Source organism: Misgurnus anguillicaudatus, chromosome 15 (assembly GCF_027580225.2).
Source record: "Misgurnus anguillicaudatus chromosome 15, ASM2758022v2, whole genome shotgun sequence".
Lineage (NCBI taxonomy): Eukaryota > Metazoa > Chordata > Actinopteri > Cypriniformes > Cobitidae > Misgurnus > Misgurnus anguillicaudatus.
The window spans coordinates 33,195,065-33,222,284 of NC_073351.2; the positions used below are offsets into that span (position 1 = coordinate 33,195,065).

General features: G+C 35.4%; 2 protein-coding genes across 14 annotated transcripts in view; both read right to left on the reverse strand.

Annotated features, from left to right (window-relative positions):
- lrch3 (leucine-rich repeats and calponin homology (CH) domain containing 3) overlaps positions 1-23,652 on the reverse strand; it is a 100,398-nt gene extending 76,746 nt beyond the window's left edge. For 4 of the 13 annotated variants that reach the window (XM_073853822.1, XM_073853816.1, XM_073853823.1 and 1 more), the window contains exons 1-6: positions 23,271-23,650; positions 9,445-9,589; positions 3,643-3,769; positions 3,456-3,561; positions 3,230-3,366; positions 2,962-3,071 (exon numbers count right to left, since the gene is read on the reverse strand). In XM_073853822.1, the coding sequence (XP_073709923.1) occupies positions 2,962-3,071; positions 3,230-3,366; positions 3,456-3,561; positions 3,643-3,769; positions 9,445-9,589; positions 23,271-23,529 (884 nt within the window). In that variant the 5' untranslated portion in view covers positions 23,530-23,650. Of the gene's footprint in view, positions 1-2,961; positions 3,072-3,229; positions 3,367-3,455; positions 3,562-3,642; positions 3,770-9,444; positions 9,590-23,270 lie in introns of all 13 variants that reach the window. The other 9 variants (XM_073853817.1, XM_073853811.1, XM_073853820.1 and 6 more) reach the window with 5 other exon arrangements.
- Positions 23,653-24,645: 993 nt separating this feature from the next.
- serp1 (stress-associated endoplasmic reticulum protein 1) lies at positions 24,646-26,252 on the reverse strand. Its single transcript, XM_055174131.2, has 3 exons — positions 25,988-26,252; positions 25,675-25,750; positions 24,646-25,131 (listed from the first exon to the last, which is right to left on the reverse strand). The coding sequence occupies exons 1-3, from the start codon at positions 26,069-26,071 to the stop codon at positions 25,091-25,093; spliced, it is 201 nt and encodes a 66-aa protein (XP_055030106.1). The 5' UTR covers positions 26,072-26,252; the 3' UTR covers positions 24,646-25,090.
- Positions 26,253-27,220: the final 968 nt, after the last annotated feature.

Here is a 27,220-nt window from a genome sequence, read left to right on the forward strand (position 1 = left end):
TTTATGCTTGACATTTTTAAAACCAAGTTTTCGTGAGAATCACCCATTTCTTCTTCTCAACAACAAGTATTATATAGTGAGTAGTGTGTGCAAAAAGTGCTAGGTATAAGTATAGGTCGGTTTTACGCATATGCAAGGGTGTGCGTACAGTGCAGATATTTGTAACCGTGCATCTTTTGTACACATAGGTCGCACATGCACGTACAGGAGAATGTAGTATGTAGCCCAAGAGATGCAATGCATTTTGTCGCAATGTGCATGCGTCGAACGTCTGTGTAAACATACGAGTCAAATCAGGGTTTTGAGTCAATATCCCTGACTTTCACTGACTAAAAAGCTGAATTTTCATGACACATGTTTGAGATGCCTTGAGCATGGATAATGTAGTGTACACAGTGAGTTTATTAAAATGTAGCTTAAATGTGTGAAATGATTAAACAGTGCCAATAAACAGCTGTTTAAATTTCAGGGTTCCCACACCTTAATTAACTTTAAATTCAAGGACCTTTCAAGGACTTTCCAGGTCCAATACCCTCAAATTCAAGGACTAAATGTGGGGACACATTTCAAGTGAGAGCAAGGTTACATTGTGTAACCTTTTAAGATACATTGTTACAGTTCCCTTTCTAGGGAACTTGCACTGTCACTGCGGTGACACTTTGGGGACGCCTCCAAGGGTAAGTGCGTCTGAATGCGTATATCAAATTCAATGGTGAGGCTTTACAACAAAGACAGGGTGACGCGGGAGCCTGGAAGTATATCGCTACTTAAAATATTGCCAAAGACAGCGTTACAGGGACGCAGGAAGTATGGCAAGAGAGATGCAGCGTCTCATTCCCTTCTCAGGGAACAACAGTTACATACGTAACCAGAGACGTTTTCATGTGTCAAACACAACTATGCAAAAAGGCATTTTGGTACGAATCAACATTCGCATACAGAAGATACGTGTGTCTAGAATTTTTATGATTTTATCCTCCACTACACAGGGAATAATATGGATTTTTATCCAGAAATCTTGCATAAAAAAATTTAAGCACTTTCAATGACCTGTATTTATGCATGTATATTTTCAAAAACTTCCAAGGGCCTTGAAATACCCCCCCCCCAAATTTTCAAGGATTTCAAGGACCCGTGGGAACCCTGTTTAGTGCAAAGATCAGCTCTAAAGGACACACCCCAAAACTGCACATTGTTGCTCACACCTACAAAGTGGCAATCTTAACATGTTATAATAAATTATCTAAATGGAGCTAGAACTTTACATACACTGCAAAAAATGATTTTCAAGAAAAAAAATTCTTAGTATTTTTGTCTTGTTTTCAGTAAAAATAAGATGCTTTTTCTTGATGATCAAAACGACCCAAGAAAATAAGTCTAGTTTTTAGACTAAAAATATCAAATGTAAGTGATTTTGTGCATAAAACAAGCAAAAAATCTGCCAATGAGGTAAGCAAAAAAATCTTGAAAAATTTTCTTAAACACTAAATTCAATAAAAATTGGCAGATTTTTTTGCTTGTTTTATGCACAAAATCACTTAAATTTGATATTTTTGGTCTAAAAACTAGACTTATTTTCTTAGATTATTTTGCTCATCAAGAAAATGCATCTTATTTTTTGTATTTTTGTCTCATTTTCAGAACAAATATCTAAGTAAGAAAGTCATTTTTTACAGTGTAGGTACTCTGGAGACACCAGATTAAAAAAGCCTTGTGAAATGTCCCTTTAAAAGTAATGCATAGTCAAAGGTTTAGGTAGATACAGATAGCAGAGAAACTGGCAAAACACACAAAATTATGATTTCTTCTCACAGAAAGAATTTAAAATATGTTTGTTATACACTGCAAAAAATGATTTTCAAGAAAAAATTCTTAGTATTTTTGTCTGGTTTTCAGTAAAAATATCAAAAAATTCTTAAATTAAGATGAAAATAAGTCTAGTTTTCAGACTTTTTCAAAAATATCAAATGTGAGTGATTTTGTGCATAAAACAAATCTGCCAATGGGATAAGCAAAAAAAATTATGAAAATTTCTCTTAAACACTAAATTTAAGAAAAATTCAAGAAAATTTTGCTTACCCCATTGGCACAATTTGCTTGTTTGTTAGATATTTTTGGTCTAAAAACTAGACTTATTGGGTCGTTTTGCTCATGAAGAAAAAGCATCTTAATTTAAGAAATTTTAGATATTTTTACTGAAAACAAGACAAAAATACTAAGAATTATTTTTCTTGAAAATAATTTTTTTGCGGTGTAATTAACGGTTTACATTTTAAAAACATCTTACAACCTTAACATACTATCACATTTCATATCGTATATGGTGTTATCTAGCAAGTTAACTAATATCGCGAAGCTAAATAATAACTCATTAAATCACTAAGAAATCTAAAAGAAATTAACTTTCACATTTAATAAATAAGTTATGTCAATGTTTTAATTTTTTTTATAAATGTTTATGAACCCTGAATGTACAGTACCAGGTAAGCAAAACTATTTTAAAGGGCAAACACAAGGCTGCTTTTATACAAGTTTTTAATCTCACATCTAAACTCCCGCCGCCATCCTGTTTAACTGCTTTCTCTCTTCATACCTGCATTCCAAACAATCCAAACTCTCTCTCCATTTCCCTGTCTGTCTGTCTCTCTCTATCTATCTTTCTTCCCCTCTTATCTGAAGAATCTCCTGCTCGGTGTCCTCAGAGAGACACAGATGATAAACACTGGCTCAGATAGATGCGGGTGCCAGAGAAAGCCAGGGAGGAGTTCGATCAACATTAAAGTCATTTCCAGATGAGATCAGCTCACAAAATCTTATGAACTGTACCAGTCCTCCAAAAATGTTGGAAAGTCGCATTTAAAAAATATCAACACTGCATATTCTATCTATCTTCTTTATAAATTTGACAGAGATTAAAAACATTTTAAGTAACTAGCGGTTTGTTTTGTGTAGTGTTCTCACCAGGAGCCGAAGGGAAGTGGTCTTCTGTCATAATCTGGTAGGTCCGACGCTGCTTTACACGCCTCCATGTTCAGATATTTAAATATGTGGATCTTTCCCTTTATACAGATCTAGGACACATCAGAAACACATCACTGAACATAATCCTGAAAAGCAGGATTATTGTAACATGCATTTTCATTATGACATCATGTTGACTAAGTTACCAAACATCTATCTAGTAAATATCAGTAAAGCTAACTTTGATTTCAGTTTAGGGCTGTCTTACCTGTGCAGGTGGGCTCTGAAGAGGGTTGTTGTCAAGAATGATGCTCTGCAGGTGTCTGAGATTGCGGTAGCACACAGGAATCGACGTCACCTTGTTACAGGAGAAATCGAGCCGTACCAGTGGAAGGTCGGTCAGCTCTGCGACAAAATGTGCGATATGGAAATGACACAAAAATCCAAGAAAATATCAACCGAATCATTCAGGTGCAAATGTATGCGTTTCTAACCAGGAGGCAGGCGAACGAGGTGGTTTCTGCGAATGTTGAGGTCACGCAGAGCTTCCAGCTGACCGATCTGAGGAGGAAGGGTCTGGATCTCATTGCAGCTGACATCCTTCAAGACACGGAAAGAGAAATTTGAGTAATGTGTGGTAATAAAATGATTTAAGATAAATGTAAGATGAGGGTCACACACCAGTTCAGTGAGCTGTCTCAGTTTGCCCAGATCTTCGGGCAGAGATACCAGCTTGTTATTGCAGGCGATCAAAACTTTGAGAGGCAGACGGCACAGATGAACAGGAAGAGTGGACAACTGGTTCCGACTGCAGACACGAGAACGAGAAAATATTTAAAGCCAACTGGACCAACAACAGTTTCACTTTTGTGATAGCAAAATATAAAAACATATTTGTACTTGTATGCATGTAATATCAAGGCTTTATAAAAATTGGTGTAAAAATAACGAGTACAACACCCATGTATTATATATTTTTTACACGTGCATACACACACAATAAGGTCATTGCAAAAACTTCCAGTTTGCATTTTTATAATTTAACGAAACATAAAATCGCAAATCTTCATTCTGAGTAAAACAGCTGCATTCAAGCTGCCATGGACTTTATTTATTAAACACATTAAAATCCTGATGATTCATGTTATCCAGCAGGATCTGAGACGGATCCAACAGCATCTTGTCTGCTTCAATGAAAACAAAAACATCTTTTATACAAGAGTTTACATAGTCTGCTTTACAAATTTGTTGCATATGATTAGTGGCCTAAAAGAGCAAAAATATTAAAGAGCACCTATTGCATTGCTAAAAAACAACTTTATTTTGTGTATTTGGTATAAAACAATGTGTCCGCATGGTTTATGGTTAAAAAAACATTATTTTCCACATACCATACAGTTTTGTAGTTTGTCTCTTGCTGAAACGTATGGATTTAAAAAGCTCTGTGTCCCTGATTGGCCAGATAATGTCTATGTTGTGATTGGCCTGAATACCTCTGACATAAGCCAGAAATGTGACGCTCCTTACCATGTAGAGGTCGACCAATTTATCGGCCGGCCGATTAATTGGCCGATTTTTGGCATATTTAAAAAAATCGGCTTTGACCGATTTTGCTGCAAAATTAGGCCGATTAATAGGCAGGCGCATCTGCGGGAACCTAAGCGTTGTTGTAGAACTCGTGACGCTGCCTCTTGCTGCAAGCCATGCCTTGTTCACAAACAGCTTTAGTAAACGATGGCGGGATCGCGCGAATTAAGCAGCCAGTACAACAGCGCGACGGGCTTATGTCTCGCGGTGCACTGTCCGTGCAAAGATTAGGCTCATTTCATGTGATTAATGAGTGATGATGAGTTTTATTTGCGTGATAGAGAGAGCAGAACCGCGCGCACGCTTTCTGTCTTTAAACTGTCTCCCTGCTTTTATTACTCAAAACAAAACTGCCTCGATGGGGAAAGGTCGGAAGACCAAATCATATCCACCGAGGAAATGTTTTTCGTGTTGTTACAATAACACTTTGTTTACAGTTTTGCGCTGCTCAGCCTGGATTAGAACACAGCGTGTCCGATTCGCGAACTGACTCCTTTGAACGGATTCGTTTGAATGAACGGTTGAAACAACAGATCTGTCCCAACACTAAACTCACAAGACGTCACTGTCAGCACAATCAGTCACTTATAGCGTCTCAGAAATGATAATGTAAATGTGTTTAGAAAGATTTGCCCTAAATAACAGTCTTAACTAAAAAAAACATAGACATTTACTATGTTAACTTTATGATGAATAAATAATTTATCAGGTCTACCAAATAAGGATTTTATCCTACAAAGCAATAAAAGCCATGGTAAAAAAACTGATCAAAGATGATGACAGCAGAGTGTCAGGTAATATCTGTGTCTGATAAATGCATGATGCAGAGGAGATTGTAAAACTCTTCAGAAAGACCAGTCATCATTTAAAAAAATACTTTGACTTAAATAGTGACATTTTTACATTTAAAATATCTGCTAATGATGAGAACATTTTGATTATTATGTACATATAAAAAAATCGGCCAAACATATCGGCCATCGGCTGCCCTGATTTCTAAATATCGGCATCGGCCAGAGAAAAAGCCATTTCGGTCGACCTCTATTACCATCTTTGAAAGATTCGCTCACAATGCAATGCTAACAGGACTTAACTTACAGGATGTGAGTCCGAAGCGAGAGGAATTATGATAAAGTCGGTCTTTACTACATCCGTGTGTTTGTTGTAGTCCAAGAAAAGAGATTCATGTTTAAGACGATAACTCGCATCATCGTTTACTTTGGAGTTTGTACCTTTTGCATATTGTTAACATGTACTAATACACAATTACACACAAAAGGAAATTTAAAAGGTGAATCGGACAATAGGTGCTCTTTAAATATTGCTTCGTTAATTTCAAATGTTTTTGCTCTATAAATGTTTTTATAAAACAGTAAGTTCCAGTTCTTGATTCTGATTCGTCAATAGCTGTGGTTTATGTACGATAAAATACATTTATGAACGCCGCACTGATTCTGTGTATTACTGCGCAGCACAGTTAGTAGTAGGGCTGCACGATTATGACAAAAATTATAGTTGACAATTATTTACCTTGGTATTAAAATTAGGATATTATTGTTGGCTATTGATCGATTTTACATTGAAGTTTTGAAATGTTTTATAACTTTATGCAAAGCAGATGCACTGTAAATCGTAAACAACCAAAACTAAGGGGGCATGCACGGCAAAGATTTTACGCAATTTTTTCCATGCTCTACGTTTTTCCGCGCTCAGCGCTGTGCACTGAGAGTTGAAAAATATTCAACTTTGGATGAAAAGCTCAGCTCGTCAATGTCAGCTCTCACACGGCCGCCAATCACAGTGGAGGAGGGGCGAGACAAATATCACAACCACCAACCGGCGCATCGTACAACAACGATAAAGCAAAAGTATCACTGCAACCAAAACACTTAGCTGAAAAAAGCTGGCAGTCGGCTGAAATAAAGCTGTCCACCGGGCGTTTTCAGATGCGTAAAAAAGCTTTGGCGTGCACGCCCCCCTTAATAATTTGTAATTTACAAAAGTGCTGTTAATCAAAAAAATGTTTGATTTAATATTTGCATTGCGAGGTACTGAAAGGTACTCTTGGCTAGTGTCGATTTGTGAATTAGTCAAGGCTGAAGGGGTTGCATTAACTCGTTTCTAACAACACCCTTCAGCAGTGACTTATTGCTTACATACATGATTGATTTTTTTTACGATCCAACATCTTTTTGCTTATTTTGATAGAATTCCAGATTTTATTGTGCTCTTGTTATAGCTTACTTGTTATAAGCCTATACCTTGTAAATACCACTCTCAGTAGTAATATTTAACTATGAAAATGTTAATTATAAACTTAGAATGACTGATGTAAAAATATCCTTTGTGTGTACTGTAGGGCCCTATGATTTCCGGAAAGCAGAAAACCCAGGTGGAATCACGGAATTGAGACATGAAAACGAAATTTACTCTTTTGTGTGAAACTTCATGGAATTTGGCACATTTTTATTAATTATTTAATATTTTTATTATTTAAAAATAGTGCTGTGCAAAGATGAATTGCAATTAATCGCATACAAAATAAAAGTGATTTTTGCATAATATATGAGTGTGTGCTGTGTGTAATTATTATGTATATATAAATACACACACATTCATGTATGTATTTAAGAAACATTTACGTGTGTGTGTGTGTGTGTGTGTTTGTGTGTGTGTGTGTGTGTGTGTGTGTGTGTGTGTGTGTGTGTGTGTGTGTGTGTGTGTGTGTTTATTTATTTATTTATATATCATATTCTATATGATATATAAATAAATAAAAATTAAAAATAAACAAAAATGTCTGAAATGAATGTATTAAATGTATTTAAATAAACATAATAACACTTTTTTTGTGCGATTAATCGGGATTAATCTTTGCACAACGCTATTTAAAAATTATAACTTGCAAATATCAATTTGATCAATTATAGATATTCCTTCTGAATAGAGAAAGCCATGTTGAAGAGAAATTTAAATTTAAGACCCTCCTTACATACACTGAGTTAAATGCAGAGGCTGGCTCTAATGTACTTTAATAGACATCAAGCAAGTTTTTATCTCTGTTTTTATTCGAACTGTTCACTAAATTTGCAGCACTTTTTCTGAAAAAAGATTCAATGGTGGATTTTACTAAAAAAATTCTAAGCATCACCCAAATATGAAAACACTACAAAAATGCAAACCATTCATAAACTGTTTTTGAATTATATAATAAGTTTAATAATTAGGGCTGGGTATTGTTAGCAATTTCACAATTCGATTCGATTTCGATTCTTGAGGCTTCGATTCATTTCGATTCAATTCAATTCAATATTGATTTACTTCCTTCGATATCGATTCAGTAATAAGTAAATACACAAGCAATTAAGTACCCGAGTATATTTTTAAATAATGTGTGTAGTATTATTAATGTTCAGAGGTGGAAAAAGTACTAAAATATTTTACTTAAGTAAAAGTAAAGTTACTGGTCTAAAAATCTACTCAAGTAAAAGTAAAAAGTAAATCATTAAAAAGTTACTTTTTTTTACAGCGGGGAGAGGTGGAGGATTTTAGTATAGTTCAAAAACGACAAGGGAATATAAATCTCAAACTAGTTATTTTTAATTGTAGGAACATCTTTACAATTAAAGTGCAATAACAAAAAGTTAATAAAATAAAAAGCTTTTTTAAACTAAGAAACATTTATGGAATTATTTAATGATTTTACATGTGAGTTATGCACTTTTGAAGGTGGTCAGCAGCTTGTAAATACAATCACTATAGTAAGGTTGTAATTGATGTATTGCTGGTAACATACATTATTTTATTAAACTATATATCTAGTTTAAATGAGCATATAATTAGATGAGTGCCATGTCATACTTTTGACACGTTTATTGTCTTCTAGCGTCCCTGACCTGGGGACCTGATGTCAGACCTTTATTCTCTCTCTCTCTCTCTGCAATGTCTAATGAGCTGCGCATTTTCGAGGACGTTCTGAAGTTGTGTTTGACTTGACGCGAAGCTGCTAGACTGCGATGGATAATGCGCATTGTATTAAAAACGCGTCGTGCAAATGAGCATTAAACCCCGGTCTGCAATTTCGTACTCGAGAGCATGAATCCTACCTTTCATAGGAATGAAACACTCGCTTCGCGTCAGTGGTCGCTTAAATATGACCAGGGGTTTCTTTCATAAGATTTGAACTGAGGCGGGTCTGCATTAGCGCGCGCCTGTCTCGTCCGTCTCCATGGTTCTTTTTGCGCGTTCCCCCGCCCATCAATCATCCGTTGCGCGTCTTTATCACCTTGGTCTTAAAAAAATTACTCAGTAACGGATATGATTTAAAATGTAGCGAAGTACAATACTTCAAACAAAACATACTTAAGTAAAAGTACAGATTTTAAAAACTACTCAAAAAAGTAAAAGTACACAAAAAACTACTCATTTACAGTAACGTGAGTAAATGTAATTTGTTTCTTTCCACCTCTGCTAATGTTTGATCACGTTGATGGTGCAGGCTTGAAAGAAGTGCTGCTGTTTGACATCTTTGATCTTTCTGTTTTGATATAGCGCGTCTTGTACAAGGCTGAATGCTCTCACTAGAGTGTTGCCCACAGCGCCGCCACTGGCCGGGGGGGGCTGAATCGATTCATAGAATTTGATGAATCGATATTGAATTGAGAAACAAATAATTGCAATGCATTGATGAATCGATATTTTTACCCAGCCCTATTAATAATTCTGATTAATTTAAATTTTTCAATTAATAGAATACAGAAAAATTAACAGAACAAAATGAAGCCCAACAAATGAAAACGAAAAAACTCGGAAAAAAGGGGAATTTCAGAATAAAATCAAATTAAAAATTCATAGGGCGTTATGTAATGTTATGAATGTTGTGTCCATGATTTTTACCTGATGTTCAGGTAGGTGAGGGACTGTAGGTTTATCAAACTCTCTGGTAGTGATCGCAGGCAGTTCTGGTAGAGGTTCAAATTCTCCAGAGACACAAACATACACACCTCCACCGGCAGTTCAGTCAACCTGTTTCGTGACAGATCTGTGGCCAGACGATGAACGGATAACAGAAAGAGAAAAAAAGAGAGAGAGGGGCAATGATGAGTCAATGAAAAACAGGCGTGTCTCTATACACATGTCTTTAGTTTTGCTCATGTAAAGCACACATGTGCAATGAGCTCTGGATTCAGCAGGCGTCTGTTTCATGAACGACACTAAACAGTCTGAAGAACATCTGCTCGACTTTCCAATGATGTTGGCAGATTCTGAAAGTGACACAAGGGAAACCATTTCTGATAACCAGCCAATAATACGCCATTATGATGTAATTATCCATCTACAGATGCCACCAAAACAAGTGACCTCACTTCCTGTACGGGCTTTGTGGAAAAAGCCCCTCAGGCAGAGATGAGAAAATGTTGGATTCTTTAAACAAGGAAACAGTTATTGGACTCTGCAGCAAGTCAGCGAGAACAACGGCTGTGTTCAACCCCATCTTTCCTCTCGTGAACATTTACACAAAAAAGTTTGACTTTTAAAGCATGCACAGAACCTGTCTGGAGGGTCACATAAAAGCAAATCCTGAAAAAAATTTATATAAACTATTACTGAACAAGTTTTAAGTTTAATGGTTTTTGCTTTAGGTAAAAAAAAACCAATTCAAAAACATGCTGCTTAACATCTCCACAGACTTGACTATAATTCATCACATTTCACATTTCAGCACGTTTTGATGTTTTGCACACACACATACAAAGCACAAACACTTATGATCAAGAACCCATGACCACCAAAAATAGCTGGCAGAGATAAGTGTCCATTTTTCTGCACTGACATACATAAAAGAGCCCAGTATCCTTTACTTGAGCTCAACGCTCATTACAACATCAGACGCTGGAGTCTAATCACAGCAAAGTGCAAAGATAAATCACACAACAGAGGCGTGAAGATGATGAAGATTTTACAAAAACTTCAGCCAAACACATGGCGTGATCATAAACGCTTTGCGTCAAACGTGAGGAATCTATGTGACAGTTCTTCTGATGTCTTATCTGATAAAACAAAGCAAAGATGGTTTTGAATGAACTAATCTAACCATTCATGGAGTCAAATTTGGCTTTTGTTCGAGATCTGTTTTTGTTTAGTCTGTTTTTTATAGAAATAAAGAATGCAGTTAAAGTTTTATGTAGTTTAGAGACAAAACGAACATGTCATTTTCACTGTGCTTGAAACTAGGACTGGGTAACATATCAAATAGTTACATAGGCAATATAATTTTATAGGCAATAATTAACCAATATGGAGAACATCAACATGAATGACAACAAACGTTTGACAAAAATGGGCTGTTTACACCAGGGATTAAGATGCATTTCGGTCAATCGGATCACATGGACGACGCTAAAAACGTGCAAATGGGGTATAAACAAAATGGGGAATAAATGAAGAGTTTGGTTTGTTTGATTTTATTGTGCTACTTAGCTGTATTCAAACCAACTGCAGTTTGACTAAAAAAATTTGATTTTTGAAAAATTAAAAGTAGGGATGCACCGATAGGATTTTTTTGGGCCGATGCCGATACCGATTTAAACAGACAACTTCTGGCCGATACCGATGCCGATACCGATATTAAACACTTGTATACAATACTATAGTGTTGGTCTATTAGCTAGTTTATTTCTGCATCAAATTATTTTTACTGAACATGGATTGGATCTAATTAACATTCAACTGACCAACATAATAAGAGAGGCACAAATTAAGCTAAAACAAATATAAGACGACAACATAACAACCTTCAAAGGTGGTTTTTGCTATTCAGCATTTCTTATATTAACAACATTAACTCCTTTTTTACATATAATGGATTTCTTTAATAAACATAAATAATGCCAGTGCTATTGCAACTTCAAAAAAAGTTGGACTTCTTTTCCCCCACTAAAGTGCAGTCTGTTTCTTTTTTTGTGCAAGACATTTGAGCCAGCTCAAGAAAGGTTTTCTGTCGGTGCTTAAGTATAGTGCACACCAGAACATTAAATCATTTTAATTAAACAACAGACATGCAACTCATTGCCTTTATGTGGTAAATGAAAAAACAATCGGTATCGGCCTTTCACGTGCCAATACCGATATGCCGATGGTTTCTAATTCATCAAATATCGGCTGATAAATATCGGCGGCCGATACATCGGTGCATCACTAATTAAAAGTTAAAAAAATCTCATTTCGGAACCAAACTCTTCAAAATTCAAATATATGTATAAACTTTAAACCCGTAATTTCTCCCGCTTGTGTTTTAAGGACTCGCCTATAAACCATCCCCTCGAAGACATCAGGACAAAAGCGGTCAAAAGTGGACAAAAGAGACGGATTAAAACACCAGGTATGAACTAGGGGTGGGACAATATATCGATATGGCGATGTATCGTTCGTCAATCTCTGGCGATACGAGAATCGATATGCTCACTGGCTTCACATTAATGAATAAACAAGATGTCCTAAATAGATTTCCCAGTGCCACTACTTTATGGCTCCTCTGGGTGGCGCTAAACACGTTTCATGAAAAAACACTGAAAGAGATTAGGATAGGATGGCGGATAAGCATAAAATAATAGATGCCTCATCCACGTTTAAGTCCAAATGCTTTTATACCATTGATGGGCTGGCAAAATTAGAAATGTTTATACATAAAACATTTATATGTTGTTAAAGGAATAGTCTACTCATTTTCAATATTAAAATATGTTATTACCTTATCTAAGAATTGTTGATACATCCCTCTATCATCTGTGTACCATTTAAAGATAAAGCCAGAAGTGACCAAACACATCAACGCTTTTCCTATTTAAGACGAGTAGTTATACGAGCAAGTTTGGTGGTACAAAATAAAACGTAGCGCTTTTCAAAGCGGATTTAAAAGAGGAGCTACATTTTGTGGCGTGATAGCACTTTTGGGAGTACTTGGACTCGGCGCAGTAACACCCTCCCTCTCCCATTATGAGAGGGAGAAGGGGAGCGGACTTTTCAGGCGAGTCGAAGTACTTCCAGAAGTGCCACCACGCCACAAAATATAGCTCCTCTTCCAAATCCGCCAAGAAAAGCGCTACGTTTTAATTTGTACCACCAAACTTGCTCGTATAACTACTCGTCTTAAATAGGAAAAACGTTGATGTGTTTGGTCACTTCTAACTTTATCTCTAAATTAGAGCTGTGCAAAAAATCGACTGCGATTATCATGCGCGTGTCATCAGTAAAGCCGGTTCAGTGATTAGAAGTAAATCGGCATCAGCTGCTTTCAGATGGAGCTGCATTTATTACACAGACCCGTAGTTCACCGAGAATCTAGGCAAAATCGCATAGATAATCGGAGTCGATTTTCCTCGATTATGAACCCGATTTTGCCTAGCTTCTCGGTGAACTACGGGTCTGTGTAATAAATGCCGCTCCATCTGAAAGCAGCTGATGCCGATTTAATACTAATCACCGAACCGGCTTTACTGATGACACGCGCATGATAATCGCAGTCGATTTTTTGCACAGCCCTACTCTAAATGGTACCATTGAATGAATGGGGCTAAGCTAAATGCTATCAAAGCGTCGCAGCGCGCTCCAGCACTTACGTGCACACACACAGATGATAGAGGGATGTATCAACAATTCTTAGTTAAGGTAATAACATATTTTAATATTGAAAATGAGTAGACTATTCCTTTAAATGTGTCAGTTTACAAAGAAAAGCTATTAGCATAAAATGTTTCATGTACTTGAAATGTTACACAATGGTAATAATATGTTGTTTATTTACCTCAGGACTTCAGACTGCGTCCAAATGAGACATTTGTACTCGCACATGGGTGACCTGGACATATTTTCTAACGTTAGTTGTTATTTCAGTTTGAAAGATGAGTAGATTGTGAGCCCACCAAAAAACGTAATGTGCGGCCGTGTTTTTACCGCTCATTTGCACAACGCGTCTTTTTCACCATGCACTCGGTAATCTACTGATGGTCTGCGCGTTATGTATCGGCATAGGATTAGCAAGTAATACATCAATTATTGGAGAATCGTCGTATTGTGATTCCATTGTTATTGTGAGCCATGTATCCTGTACTGAATCGTATCGTGACAGACATGTGTCTCTCTCATCCACCTGTGATCCGATCGACCAAATACCAGGTGTAAACAGGGCCTAAATTTTGAAAGGCTTTTAAGTTTATATACTTGACATATGTGGCCTGTATATCTTGTCTATCAGCCTAATGGAGGTGGTTGGTGTGTGTGAGCGATGATGTTTTTCCAATGCAAGCTGGATCTATATTTGTAACTGCAGCTGTGCAGAGATCCGGATCGGGAAGACAGGAAGAACTGTTGACTGTAACGTCTGCTTCCTACCCTGAGCTCTACCTAAAACCACCAAGACACCAAACTCACAAACCCACACAAACAGCTTGGATTCATTATGTATGACTGTAAAACCTGTAAGTCAGAATTGGACAGATGCGTTGAGTGAAAACTTTAGGCGTGAATGTACAGGACAGGCCATTTCATTCTCAATGGTTATCTGTTACGGTAACATAACATTTTTAAAATTACAATAGTTGTGTTATATTTAAAGGTGCACTGTGTAACTTTTATGAGGATCTCTTGACAAAAATGCAATATACATAACTATATATTCAGTGGAGTGTAAACTCTCTCTCTGGAAGGCATCATGATGCATCGAGATTTTGTAATGATTTGAAACGTTGCTATAATAATCAAATTGTGAGACCAGTGACGATTCACAATCCTAATATCCAGCTCTTTTCATTCGCCTAATGCTACTAAACACTCATTAATTTCAATTCAATGCAAGACAACAGACCTGCACATTGCAATAATATTCAATTCATCTTCTCGAAGGAACTTTGCCAGTCTTTTCTAAATGACATTAACATGCTGTATTTCTAGCCTAATATTAAATTCATATGGGGGAAAAAATTCTTTTCATGCATAATAAACTAACATCTAAAGAATGCTGGTGTGTTGTGGGTTATTGAAAACAGGGTCAATGTAAAAGTTATTTAAAATGCTCTGGTTAATTCCATGAGATGATTTTGCCTGTTTTATCACGCAGCAGGTGAAAAGTCAAATTGAGGCATCTTTCGAGTCTCGTCATGTCCGGCAAGTTAAGTGCCAAAGTTTAATATGGTTAGGTATGGTTAGTTTGGTAAAATGTTTCAATCCCTCAGTATGAATGAACAATAACAGTGATGCTTTAACAGGCAGTGCTAATAAACACAGAGAAAATTTACACCAAAACAATTTAGATAAAAAGAGCAATGAATCTTTGTGTTTAGCATTGATTCTGTTTAGCATGGAATGTTTTTTTCTGTTACGACCGCAATCTAAAATATCTATTTACTACAATTTTGTATTTGCAGTTGGACTCAAATACTTTGTCAAGAAACTATTCAACACACATCAAAGCAACACAACAAGCATCTCTTTCTGTGGAAGTGAGTGAGAAACAAGGAGACACGCCAGCATGTGTTTATGTGGTCACTGTGAACTTCACATGCCTGATTATATAAGACCTGGTGTGCTTACATTGTCAAACAAAGCACAGTTCTAGAGAAGCATGTCATGGTCTTGTCTACAACTTAGGACTGCAACCAGAAATGAGCAAATGTGACGTGAGCCTGGCCCGAGTCGACTTGGTTCTCACGTGTTACGTGCATTTTATCATGAGGCGCGTGGGAACCAATGCGATTTGAAGTTATCAACATATTGCCATGTTTGAATGTACTTCTCAAATTTTAATTTGGTTAAATTAGCTCAAATATGAACTGTATTTTCTCACAAATTTAGCATTTCACTTCCGAGGACATACTGTATATGTGGATGTATATACTTTTTGGAGCTTCGCCATTTTAGCCTCCATAAAAAAGATAACATGACAGTTTTGCAATATAAAACATTCATTTTGGAAGAAAGGATGTCTTATGGGTGATTCTCGCGAAATTAGACTTATGAGGTGCCATGAAGCATTGTGATAAAAAGTGTAAATGCAAAATAAGAAGCATACAGTTACAAACATCTCTACGTGTACTATTTTGCACATGATTTCAAATGACATCATACAAACCAATTTTGTTGTTTTTTCCAAATTTAAGGGGAAAATTTTCATTACCGCATTGTGTCCATGACTGGATTTTGGTTCTTTGACTTGGAAATATTTATAATTAAAAAATCTAAAAAATAAAAGTTTCAGTGCAGTTATACTATAAACATTTACAGTAAAAAAAACATGTGGTATTTGGTGATCATTGGTAAATTTAGAGACAATAATAAGGAATATAAATGTGTCCAAGACCAATTTTCTCATCCTCCGTAACAATTTTCAATCATTGTTTAAGCCCTCAAGGAACTAACTTTTTTTTTTAATAGTTGGAAGGGACATAATTGACTGTGACACTCAAGATGGCTATCAGGTAAGCAGTTCTTATTTTTTCTATCCAGATAAAAGTAGAATTTTTTTTTTTTTATAGTACCTAGATAACTTTTTAGTTCTCATTACCAAAACATGAGTTTGTAAATGCATATATTTAATGTAATATCATGTTGTGGTAATAATATTTTTTTATAACGATAATCTAAAAAATGTAAATATTTTATAGGATTTTTTTTAAATCCTCTAAAAATAATGGTTATAGTAAGTTCAGACCTTAATCGTGTATGTTCAAAAATTGTCTTCAATGGTTTTTTAAAAAATCTGATGCTGGACACCTTTTAAGTCTGGATTTTGTGAGAATCACCCTTTACATCCTAGATAACATGAGGGTAAGATTACTATGATGTGAACTCAACTGCTTCATTCTCATTGGTTGTCGCTCATCATTTGCATGAAGTTTAACTATTCTCAACTTTATAGAAAAATCGTTAAGCTTCCATTGAACTGTATGAGATCACGCCGCTCCGCCGTCGCTAGTGGCTGGTGGTGTGCATGTAGCTTAACTCATCTGATTGTAAGCACACAAAATTAGTTATACATACATTTTACATGCACCCTTGACATGAATACTTTGATCAAAATAATGCAATTCAGCTCATAATCGCAGCAAGCATAATCATATTAAAACTAGGGATGCTCCGATCGATCGGCCGATAATGCTTGCTATGTTTCTCAATGTATTACGGTGAAATGCCGCTACATCCAAAAGCCAGGGGGCGCTCTCGCACAGAAACTCAAAATGCGCTGTAAACGAAGAACAATACACACGCAGCTGTGATGACACGCAGCTCCATGAAATGGCTGAAGGATATATTTATATTGCTGTTCTTCAAACCTCTTCAGGTATTTTCATGATAATAAAGAATATGTTTAATAATTATGTTTGACAAGTGTTGCTTTTTCAAATGCATGTTATAAACGACTCACTGACAGTGATGTTAAATCGATAAGGACTTACTGATCAAAAGCCGTAGTACATGAAATAGCTGTAATAAGATCGGCTGTCCGATTCAGAACAGTTATCGGCCACGTATTATTAGTGGAGATCGGCATTGATCGGAGCATCCCTATTTAAAACGTAACGTATGTCTATTTGAATTGAAATAAATTGGCATTTAAACACTTTAATTGTATCTATTGTGCATTTGAAGTAAATATATTAAAACAGTGGCCAAAACACACCTACTATATGCGAGTTCATTATTGGTGCTGTGCGTTGTGGTAGCCAATGTGAATAATAACCAAATTCTTAGCGAATAATGAGAATAATGAAAATTACATGCAAACAGAAGTGAAGAGGTTTGCTTGAGTCATGAAAACATCTTACTGTGATTAAGTCCTTACTCTGAAATGTACACTACAAAAAACTAAAATGAATTCATATGAAATTTTGTTAATAAACAACTAATTGTGTTGACTTCCACATTTCTCTTCACTGGCATCTCTGTATGGGCAAATGTTACAGTTGGCCTTTAAATGTCTTTTACATGTCGGACACCTGCATGGAGGGACGATGGGACATTAATGCATTTGGCTTGTTCTGAAGACAACACAGCCAAAACAGATGAGTATATATTTTGAGGTCAACTATCACCTCTTGTAGCACTCTTGGCAATAGCTAGATCAATTATCATTAAAATCACATAAATATAAATTACTAGAGCTTAGATGGAGAATAAAAACTACTGTATTGTTCATTCATAGGTTTAGATCCATAAAACTGGTATAAATAAAACCATAAACTCTGTTAACTAATTAAGGGCTTAACTTTTAACTTATAATATACAGATAAAAATGTACTTCTATTTAAAACAATAAACATAATTGCATTTTAAACTTTGCAGTCAAAACTAATAACCAGTTTAAAACATCTCATATCATCCAACAAGAACCTCACTAAAAAACCTAACACTAAAAACAACCACGAAGCCTCTGCCAGAAACAAAACTACAGCATACAATCTATCATTTGCAAACCATAACAAATACTTGTGCAAAAGTGTCATCCAAAAACACGGAGAATGCTTTGTTTCTTCATGTTTTCGTACAGTCTAGATTTTTAAAATCGGCTTTGGAAGGGAATAAAATCAGAGATTGCTGTACATATCCCAGCATGCACTGCACAGACGATCAATATTGACACAGACAGCTTTAACACAAGACACAGTGTGTGTGCTCAGGTTCAGAGTTGAAGTCTTGCACTACGGTGATCAATTCTACAAACATATAGCCTGATGCTGAAGACGACTACAAGTAGATTAGTTTTACAATGAATACTGTAATATTATCATTGGGGAAAATGTGACTGATACTTGCCTAAACTGAATTTTTGTTTTTAAAGGTAAGTGGTTGCACGCAATTAAACTATATATTAAATAAATGTATCTAGTACAACTTACTTAATTGTTTTTAGTTAACTTCACAATTAAATTGAGTTGATTTGAGTAAAAATTTGTTTAATATGTTATTATTATCTAATCATGTTAGTTCTACTTAAATTTAGAAATATAAAGTTATTACTGCAAAAACAGCACACATTATCAAGCTAACCATAACTTGCACTTAAATAAAACAGAAGCTAAATATAGCATAAACATTTCCAATGTAAATGTTTTCTAATCGAGGCATTTGCACTTACAGTGTAAAGGTTTCTGATCAAAACAACACTAAATACACTGAAAAAAATGATTCATTGAATTTAATCCTTTTTTTAAGGTAAGTGGTTGCAATCAATTTATTTTAGCTACATTTAAACAAAAAAGATTAGTAAAGTAAAATAAAATATAAAACTTTTGTTTAAATGTAGCTTTAATAAATTGATTGCAACCACTTACCTTAAAAAATGTGATTAAATTCAATGAATCATTTTTTTCAGTGTAACTGATATATGTCAATAAGACTGTTCTCATCATAAGCAAAGGCTCTACTCATCTGCACAATGATAACCATTTAAGAACCCAACAAAACAGAAATTCTTTCAACTTCTACTATAACAGCTTACTAAACATTAATAAGTCCCCATCTTTTCTTATCTTAATTAGAAATCCATAAAAAAACTTTATTTTGATATTTACTTTTAAGATATGGATAAAAGTAACAAGCTGGATATAAACTAATGCAAATCGATGGCAATAATCATGACATGAAACATCTGGGTTGAATTTATCTGCGTGTATATTTGTCTAACTAATAATATTAGCGTCCTGTCAGCCTTGACGACAAACTTGGGTTTTTTGGGCTTGTTGTTGTTTCTTTTCTAATGCAGCATCCATTCAGCAAATTACTTACTTCATATTGATGTGAAGCAACAGACGCACTTGGAAAATCTATCGGCATGTATTATTTGCAGATAACCGATTGTTCCACCAATGAACTATCTGTGCCGATTAATGGGCAAAACTGATTAATGTTATGTTTACCTCTACTAAAAAACATTTAAAATTTAGTTTGAAACAATATTGTAATGGATTAAATGGGCAAATATTAATTATGTTAAATGTAAGTAGGTAAATTTTTCAGTGTATGTACACTGAAAAAAATGATTCATTGAATTTAATCAATTTTTTTAAGGGTAAGTGGTTGCAATCAATTTATTTAAGCTACATTTAAACAAAAAAGATTAGTAACGTAAAATAAAATATAAAACTTTTGTTTAAACGTAGCTTAAATAAATTGATTGCAACCACTTACCTTAAAAAAATTGATTAAATTCAATGAATCATTTTTTTCAGTGTAAGGCTTGCTGCTATGATGCTAAGGTATTGTGCGCATTGCTAAGCTGTTCTCTAAGTGGTATTTAGCAGGTTGCTATGCAGTTTTTAGGGTGTTTTAGGCAGTCCTTTAATGGCCAAAGTCAATAGCTCACCCAAACAAAGTTTCCGTGATATTATGGTCTGGCATTTCATGTATAATTCATGTCTTATCACATCTAATGAGTTTTACGCTTTATTCTAGGGATGCACGGAAATAAAAATTCTTGGACGAAACCGAAAAAGAGGAAACCAAGGCCGAAAAACCGAAACACTGAAATAAATTATTATGCCAATTATTAGTACAAATACATTTAAGGCTATCACTGTGCACTTTACTAGGGGTGTGTGACGGATCACAAAACTCACGGCTCGGATCACATTACAGTTTTTGAGGCACGCATCAGATTATTTTTCAGATCAGCAAAAAGGGGGTGGGAAAAATCTAATAACAAATAAAGAAATTGCAAACATTTTTAAAAAAGAACAAAGTTGCACATTAATAAGGGCTAACATTAGCATTAGGTACAGAAATCAAATTAAATGAGTCATAACACAGTCTTTGTATAAATTAAATATATTATTATTTCTAGAGCTACAGAAGTGATTTTCTCTTTGTCTTGGGTTGTTTTAAGTAGGTTAATTGAGGTTACTGTCTCTTTAAGACATCTATACATACACTTAAGACATAAACAAATGTTTTTATTATAAAAAGAATACTGTGGAGATAATTTTGTTTATATGTGCCCTGTCAATAATAGAAAGATTTTATGTTCGCTTGTTTGCGTCTCACTCCTTTGTGCACTATTGAGGGCACTGAGACCTAGGGCGAATCCCAAACAGCGCAGCATAAACACGTTACGTTGTTTTTCATTGCTTCATTCGGCAAATGTATGTTAATGGCCTACAGAGACACATTTGCGCGACTCTCTCTTAAGTTTACACATGAAGAGTTCTGATCTTTGAAGGGCATACTGTGATGATCACGTCTGGACCGGACACATTCAACCGCATGTGCCTCTGTGCACCGCATACATGTTGCTTCAGACAAGCAAGTGCAGGTCGCGGTTTCTGTTTGCGTCATCACAACATTTTGGCCGAAAATTTTCGGTGGCCGAATATTCGGTGCATCCCTACTTTATTCATCATTTATCAATGTCAATACACAGTACCATTTGTACCGATACTTTTGTGTCAGCATTACTTTTATGATTTTTTTAACCCTACCCAAAAAAGCACAAACTGTTGAACGGTATTTATGTAATTGCTCTGTCATTTCATTGTCATACATAGTTTCAACAACAATAAACCTGTCAAACTGCATACGTTTAACCACTAATTAACTTTTCATTTATGCATTCCTTATAACATCTAACAGTCTCTAACAGTCCTTCAGTCATTTTTATACAGGATACATTTTAGTTTTATCCTACATGCCAAGGACAGAGTTTTTATATGATTCTCAAACAGTGACGTATGTAGCATAACTACACATAACATGCTTCATGTCTTCTGATTGTGCTTCTGGCAATGCATAAATATCTCAAGTCTTAACATGTCTATATGCTCCTGAAGTCTCATATAAATCATGATGCGCACATAGGGTGATTAATTGCATGTATTTTTTGTGTCCAAAGTCATTATTCTTTTTTCAAATGTTTTTAATTTAATTATTTTAATAATTCGATACGCATTGTCAGGGATCACAAGATTTTAAAGGCCACAAAAATATTATATTTTCAGTAAAAAGTGTCATATAGCTAAAAATCTGTTGATATGACAAATTCTTCCTAAACTAATATGTACATTGTCCAACCAAAAATAAAATATAGTATGTCTGTGTCCTTATGAGACAATAAAAACATTTGGTGAATAAATAAAATATAAATGCATACACCTTATAGTGATCAAACCCTACAAACTTCTTACAAAGGTCTTTCATAGCCTAACCTACAATCTGTAAAATCAAAGGCCTCAATCTCGTATGACAAAGCACCTTAAATTGATCAACTCCTATCAAAACATGATCAAGTCCTATCCTCAACTGCCAGGCATCTTTGTCTGATTTAAAATCAGCGTGGTTACTTTAAAGCCGCCTTTTCACTGTACATGACAAATGATAAACTTGTGCGACTACACTGTGAAAATTATGAATACTTTTTTGTTTAACTTTATCAGTAACACTTGAAACCTTTAAAATGATTGATTACTGATAAGTAAATTCATAAATAGTAGAAATACAAATACAATTCATAGATTAAAAGACTCTTGCGCTGGAATGAGCTTCTCTACAATTTTGACACAAATTTATGACTAAACTGAAATTTCATTACGACTGCCACTAGGGGGCGAACTCCGCAGTCGTGTCCGAATGTAGTATACAATGGAAATGCAGTCTGGCCTATACATCCTTAAAATATTAAACAATAAAACATGAAGTGCAATTTTAGTCATTATGAGAAGACTGGCTATATGTAAAAATGTATGAAAGTTAAACAGTTATAAACAAAAGCAGTTTATGAGCTCTGCATTACAGTCAGTGCAATACAAAAATACATGTGTTGATTATTTATACTTGCACTTTTTTGTGCAATGTTTAACATTTAGATCTTGCAATGTTAAACTGCAATTGTTTTTAAAATATGAGTTTTCAGTAATTAAAAGGCAAAATACTGGATACAAAATGTGTGTATCTTTTTTTGCAATCATCATATTATTTACATTTTTAAAATCTGGCCCTCGAAGAAGAGTAGTTGATTTACAACATGGTCAAACCACTATCCACATGATGACTAAACATCTTAATGATCAAATCACTATAACCAATGTTTGAAACCTTTAACCACCCATCTATATAGTCATCTATATGAAGTATCAACATAACAATCCAGCGCATTGATTGGATCTAATGTAATCTACATTACAATCAAACACCTTAACTTGATCACACCCCTCAAATGTCTTACTAGTATCGTTTAACCTACACTCATACAAAATGATCAAATCCCTACACGATAACCTCAGCCCATTACCCTGATCAACATGTGATTTGCATAAACAAACCACTATTAACATGATGTCTAAACATCTTAACCTGATGATGAACAATGTTTAAAACCTTCAACCACCAACCTACATGTTAGTGATCAAAACTCTGACAGAGTTTGACAGATACCTTACACCGACCTTATACTATTTAACTTAATTAATTTAAGTTTTAACTCAACTGTTGCCTTAGATGTTTATAAGTTGATCTAAACTTTACCTCAAATGTCATTTCTGAGGTAAAATATTTATTTTTAACGACCAATAATGACTGAGTTCAGACCCAGTACAGTACAGCACACACCCGTGTGTTTACACCCGTACACAATCACACACAAACATCTAAACTGGTGTATAACTCGAACCCTGTGCCTTTAACGCCGCTCTGGGTTCGGTCAAAGCTAAAGTGGGTCAATAAAGAAAGGTTTTGGACCGTACCGGCCCGTGTGGTGTCGGTCAGGTCGTGTCCGGCGGCGCTCCTCGGGAACTCCTTCAGCTTCCTGCCGCTCAGGTTGAGCACTCCGGTAGCCGCCGCCTCGTCCAGCGCTCGGTCCAGCGAGCGGTTCCAGGACGTGGCTCCGGGAGCATTAGATAATCCGTGATGGCCAGCGACTCCCGCCGTCGCGGCTCCGGCGGGGTGGCCGACGTTAAAAGTGGGCACGGCGTTTTCCGCGGACAGCAACACCGAGGCCGCCATTACACAGCAAACACTCCCGCTGGATCCTCACGGGCCCCACACGAGCGCTGGGTGCGACAGTGCGCATGCGCGGACACACAGAGGGCAGTGCGGGGTCCGCAGCAGAAAAGTCCAACCAAACAGCAGCAAGGACACGGATGGCAAAAACATCCAACAAGATTTTTTGTCAACGTGTAAGTCTTATTTAAAAAACAAACAAACAAAAAATGTCATCGAATTATCATAATGGGAAAAAAAATCATTAAGGAAAGGACAGATGCAAAAAGAAATTCATTCGAAACTATTGTGTGTTTACAGATTTTTGCTAAAATGCTAAAGTTATGTGAACGTTTACATTTTTTTTTTAAATTGATGTTGATAAACACGTTTAATCCTAACTATCTTCACTACTGACGACATACATACAAAGATAAATTATCAATTTTTTTAACTCAGCTGTTGTAAAAAAAATTCTGATATTCAAAATTCCTCCTGCTATAAGAAAACGGTGTGGAAAACACAAATATATTTCACTTGGTATAAAATGCAAGTATTCGGAAAATATTATCGTGCTGCCCTCTAATGGTCAATTTGGTTAAAGACCCTGTTCACTTTCATATTACATATTCAAAATCAAATATACTTATTTTCACGAACTTACTGTAACTACTAATTTTAATACTAGAAAAGTATTGTTTATTCATGTGATTACTACTGTTCAATAACGTTTACAAGACTTACAGATTACAAAGACAGATTACAAATTAATTTATCAAATTTAAATTTAAATCTAAGTTATTTAACAACAAACAAACTTAATGTACACAGTGCAGTGCAATAAAATAACTTAATCCCAGTTAAAATGATTTCAGACAAAGCAATGCAAACTTACATTTTATTACAAGTCCTTAAAGGTGTAAAGGCAGACCCCTCAATCCCCCAGTATTTCCCCACCCTATCCTAAGTAAAATATCCTATGACACAACCAAAGTGTAGGTAAAGTTGCTTCAATACTAAATACAGGTTCAGGTTTGAAGTCTGTCTGCATTTTACAATTTGACAAGTGAGATGAGTAACAAAGGGTGTTGCGTAAAGGGTGGTACCCATCCCAAAGTATTTCAACCACAAGACACTTCATTGAGAAAATTCATTTTATTTCACGTTTCATGTCTACACACAAAACTAAATATGTGCATCTCCATCTATTCGCACAGTCAAAGATACAAATTCAGCTCTAATGCTAGAAGGAAATCCAATAAAGGTGCACTATACAAAATAACATTTACAATTATACTGAACTGGTCCACAACCCACAAAACATAAATGATGCATTTCTTTTCAACAAAACAGAAAAATTCATAACAGTCATTGAAGTCTTGAGTTTATTGCCTTGGTCATGAATTCAGCAGCAATGTAATCGAAAGTCCCATACTGGAATTTTTCGGAAGATATTGTTCCTCCAGTTTTTGAGTAAGGCACAAGAGACCTCAGCGCTGTAGTAAAAGACCTTGAGAAGATTAAATAAGTAAATGGGAATGATGATCTTTAGCCAAGTTTGGAGAGGAAAACCATGGATGACCCTTCACATGCCCATCCTGATGCTCTGAATGATCTGGAATATCGCTGTCACAACACAAACAGAATAAAAATAACATTAGAACAATCATGGGAATTGGATTTAGGGGATGTACCCAACTTTCTTTCAATAAAGTTAATATTGAGCTAGATCAAATGCTAGTCACACTGTATTTAGTGGTACATCATATATTAAAAGCTCGACATCTAAACCAAAATGAAACCAAAGTGAATTTGGTTTTCATGCAATGGAAAACATTTAACATTTTGTCAATAAGACTCAAACGTTAATCATATGAATGCATTAAGTACATATTTCACTTATATTTTCCCCCGATATTAACACAATAATGAAAGGCTGAATTCCATTTTGCATTAACAATGAAAAAGCAAAAAAAGATCAAAGTCTGTGATTTAGGTTTGATATCTGACCATAGCATACATGCACTTTGTCTCTTTAAACACTCAAGGGTTATGAACCCCATATTTGACACGTGGACTCACTGCTTCCAGTGTTTTATAAAAAAGGCTTTCATGTTTTAAATACACAGTAAGCAATCTAAAATGAAAGTATTTGCATTGTAAACTCACCTGATCCACATACTACAAAGACGAACAGGGCAAGAAGCCATGGTCCAACTGCTGCTTTCTCATCTTGAGCGATTCTCTGTTGAAAACATATTGACATTTACATCAAACACCAAGTTTGACACCAACCTTATTATAACATAACATAAATAAAACCCAAGTTGAGGAAGTTAACGTTTTAAATTATAAGGAACAACCTATAAACAGCTGCCTACCGGTGTTACATCAGTAAAGGAAGTAACCATTAACATCAAACGTTTAATGATACATATTTCAATTTCTTTACTTTACAAGAGGATGAAAAATTGAGATTTACCGTGGTTTTAGCCACATTGCCCCGCTGTGTGATGTTCTTGCTGTGTTTCTCGTTCGCCATGCGAATTCTCTGTTTGGCCACCATCTCTCTATCTTTCTGTTCCTCTCTCTCCGTGAAAATGTGTTTTATAAAAGAAAATCCGGTAAGAATGTAAGAAGTCCAAACCGCTGGTGTGGTCAGTTGACGTGTGATTTTGCACTGATGTACTAGTTTAAGTCTACGTGTTCATATGGGAGAGTTCACTCCACCCACGATACGTGGACGTCTCGAAACGAAACAAGTCATATGAGACTGAGTAGAATGGACATGATGCGTTTGGGAACAGATGGCCCGGAAGTTGTTTCTAATTGGTCAGGCACACAAGATTTAAATAATATATTTTTTATTTTTATTTTTTTATAACTGTATGTTTCTTGTATCACTATGACAGACTCTCGATGTCTTTATTTAATTGTTAAGAATTGTCTAGAAAAGCTACTTCTTGTAGGGCTTGTCACGTGATGTGTGTTACTTTCTCAACGCTGGTGATGGTGGCCCAATCACAATGGTTAGAGGTCTGGGTACAATAATTTATATTTTATAACGATTGTAGCATTGTGTTTTCATTTGTATGTCCGAAGTAAACAATTAAACCGTAAATATTTTGAAGATTGTAGATTTAAGTGAACAAATTCTACAGTGTGATGACAACGGCCTTACTGAAATAAATGCTGTTTAATGGAACATATATTTTCTGGGCCGCTGAGCGCCATCTAGAGGATACTTTATGATTAACGTGCTCAATCACAGGGTTGCCAGACGTCTTTCAGCGCGATAAATCGAAACGCCAAGCGCTTTCATCTGAAAATCGGACATTCTTTCCAAATGCTTATTTCAGACAAAGCATTGTTTCACAACCAGCGTCTGGGTTTATTATAGAACAAACTGTGGAAAAATAATTTGCCGTTGTATAATCTCAAATCAGCTGTTAATGAATAAATAAAGCTGGCCAACAGATAGACTTGTTTAGCTTTTATTTTGTTTGTTTGTTTCAAATAATTTCTCAGTGGAAATTAATATCAAACAGTAATTTACTAAATCAAGTTCATACATCAATGTAAAAATTGTTATTGGGAAATTTAAACATCATTAATATCAATAATTCTTTCGTTTAAGAGAGAAAAACGTTGAAATGTTTTTTTTTTGCATTTTAAACACATGACTGCATGGATTTTATTTTGACATTTTACACGT

Bases quoted from the DNA above. Each gene is read 5' to 3' on its own strand.
- serp1 (XM_055174131.2), bottom strand. From the start codon at position 26,071: ATGGTGGCCAAACAGAGAATTCGCATGGCGAACGAGAAACACAGCAAG. The intron at 25,751-25,987 runs GTAAATCTCAAT...TGTTTTCAACAG, and splicing joins GCAATGTGGCTAAAACCACG to AGAATCGCTCAAGATGAGAA. The intron at 25,132-25,674 runs GTGAGTTTACAA...GTGTTGTGACAG, and splicing joins CTTTGTAGTATGTGGATCAG to CGATATTCCAGATCATTCAG.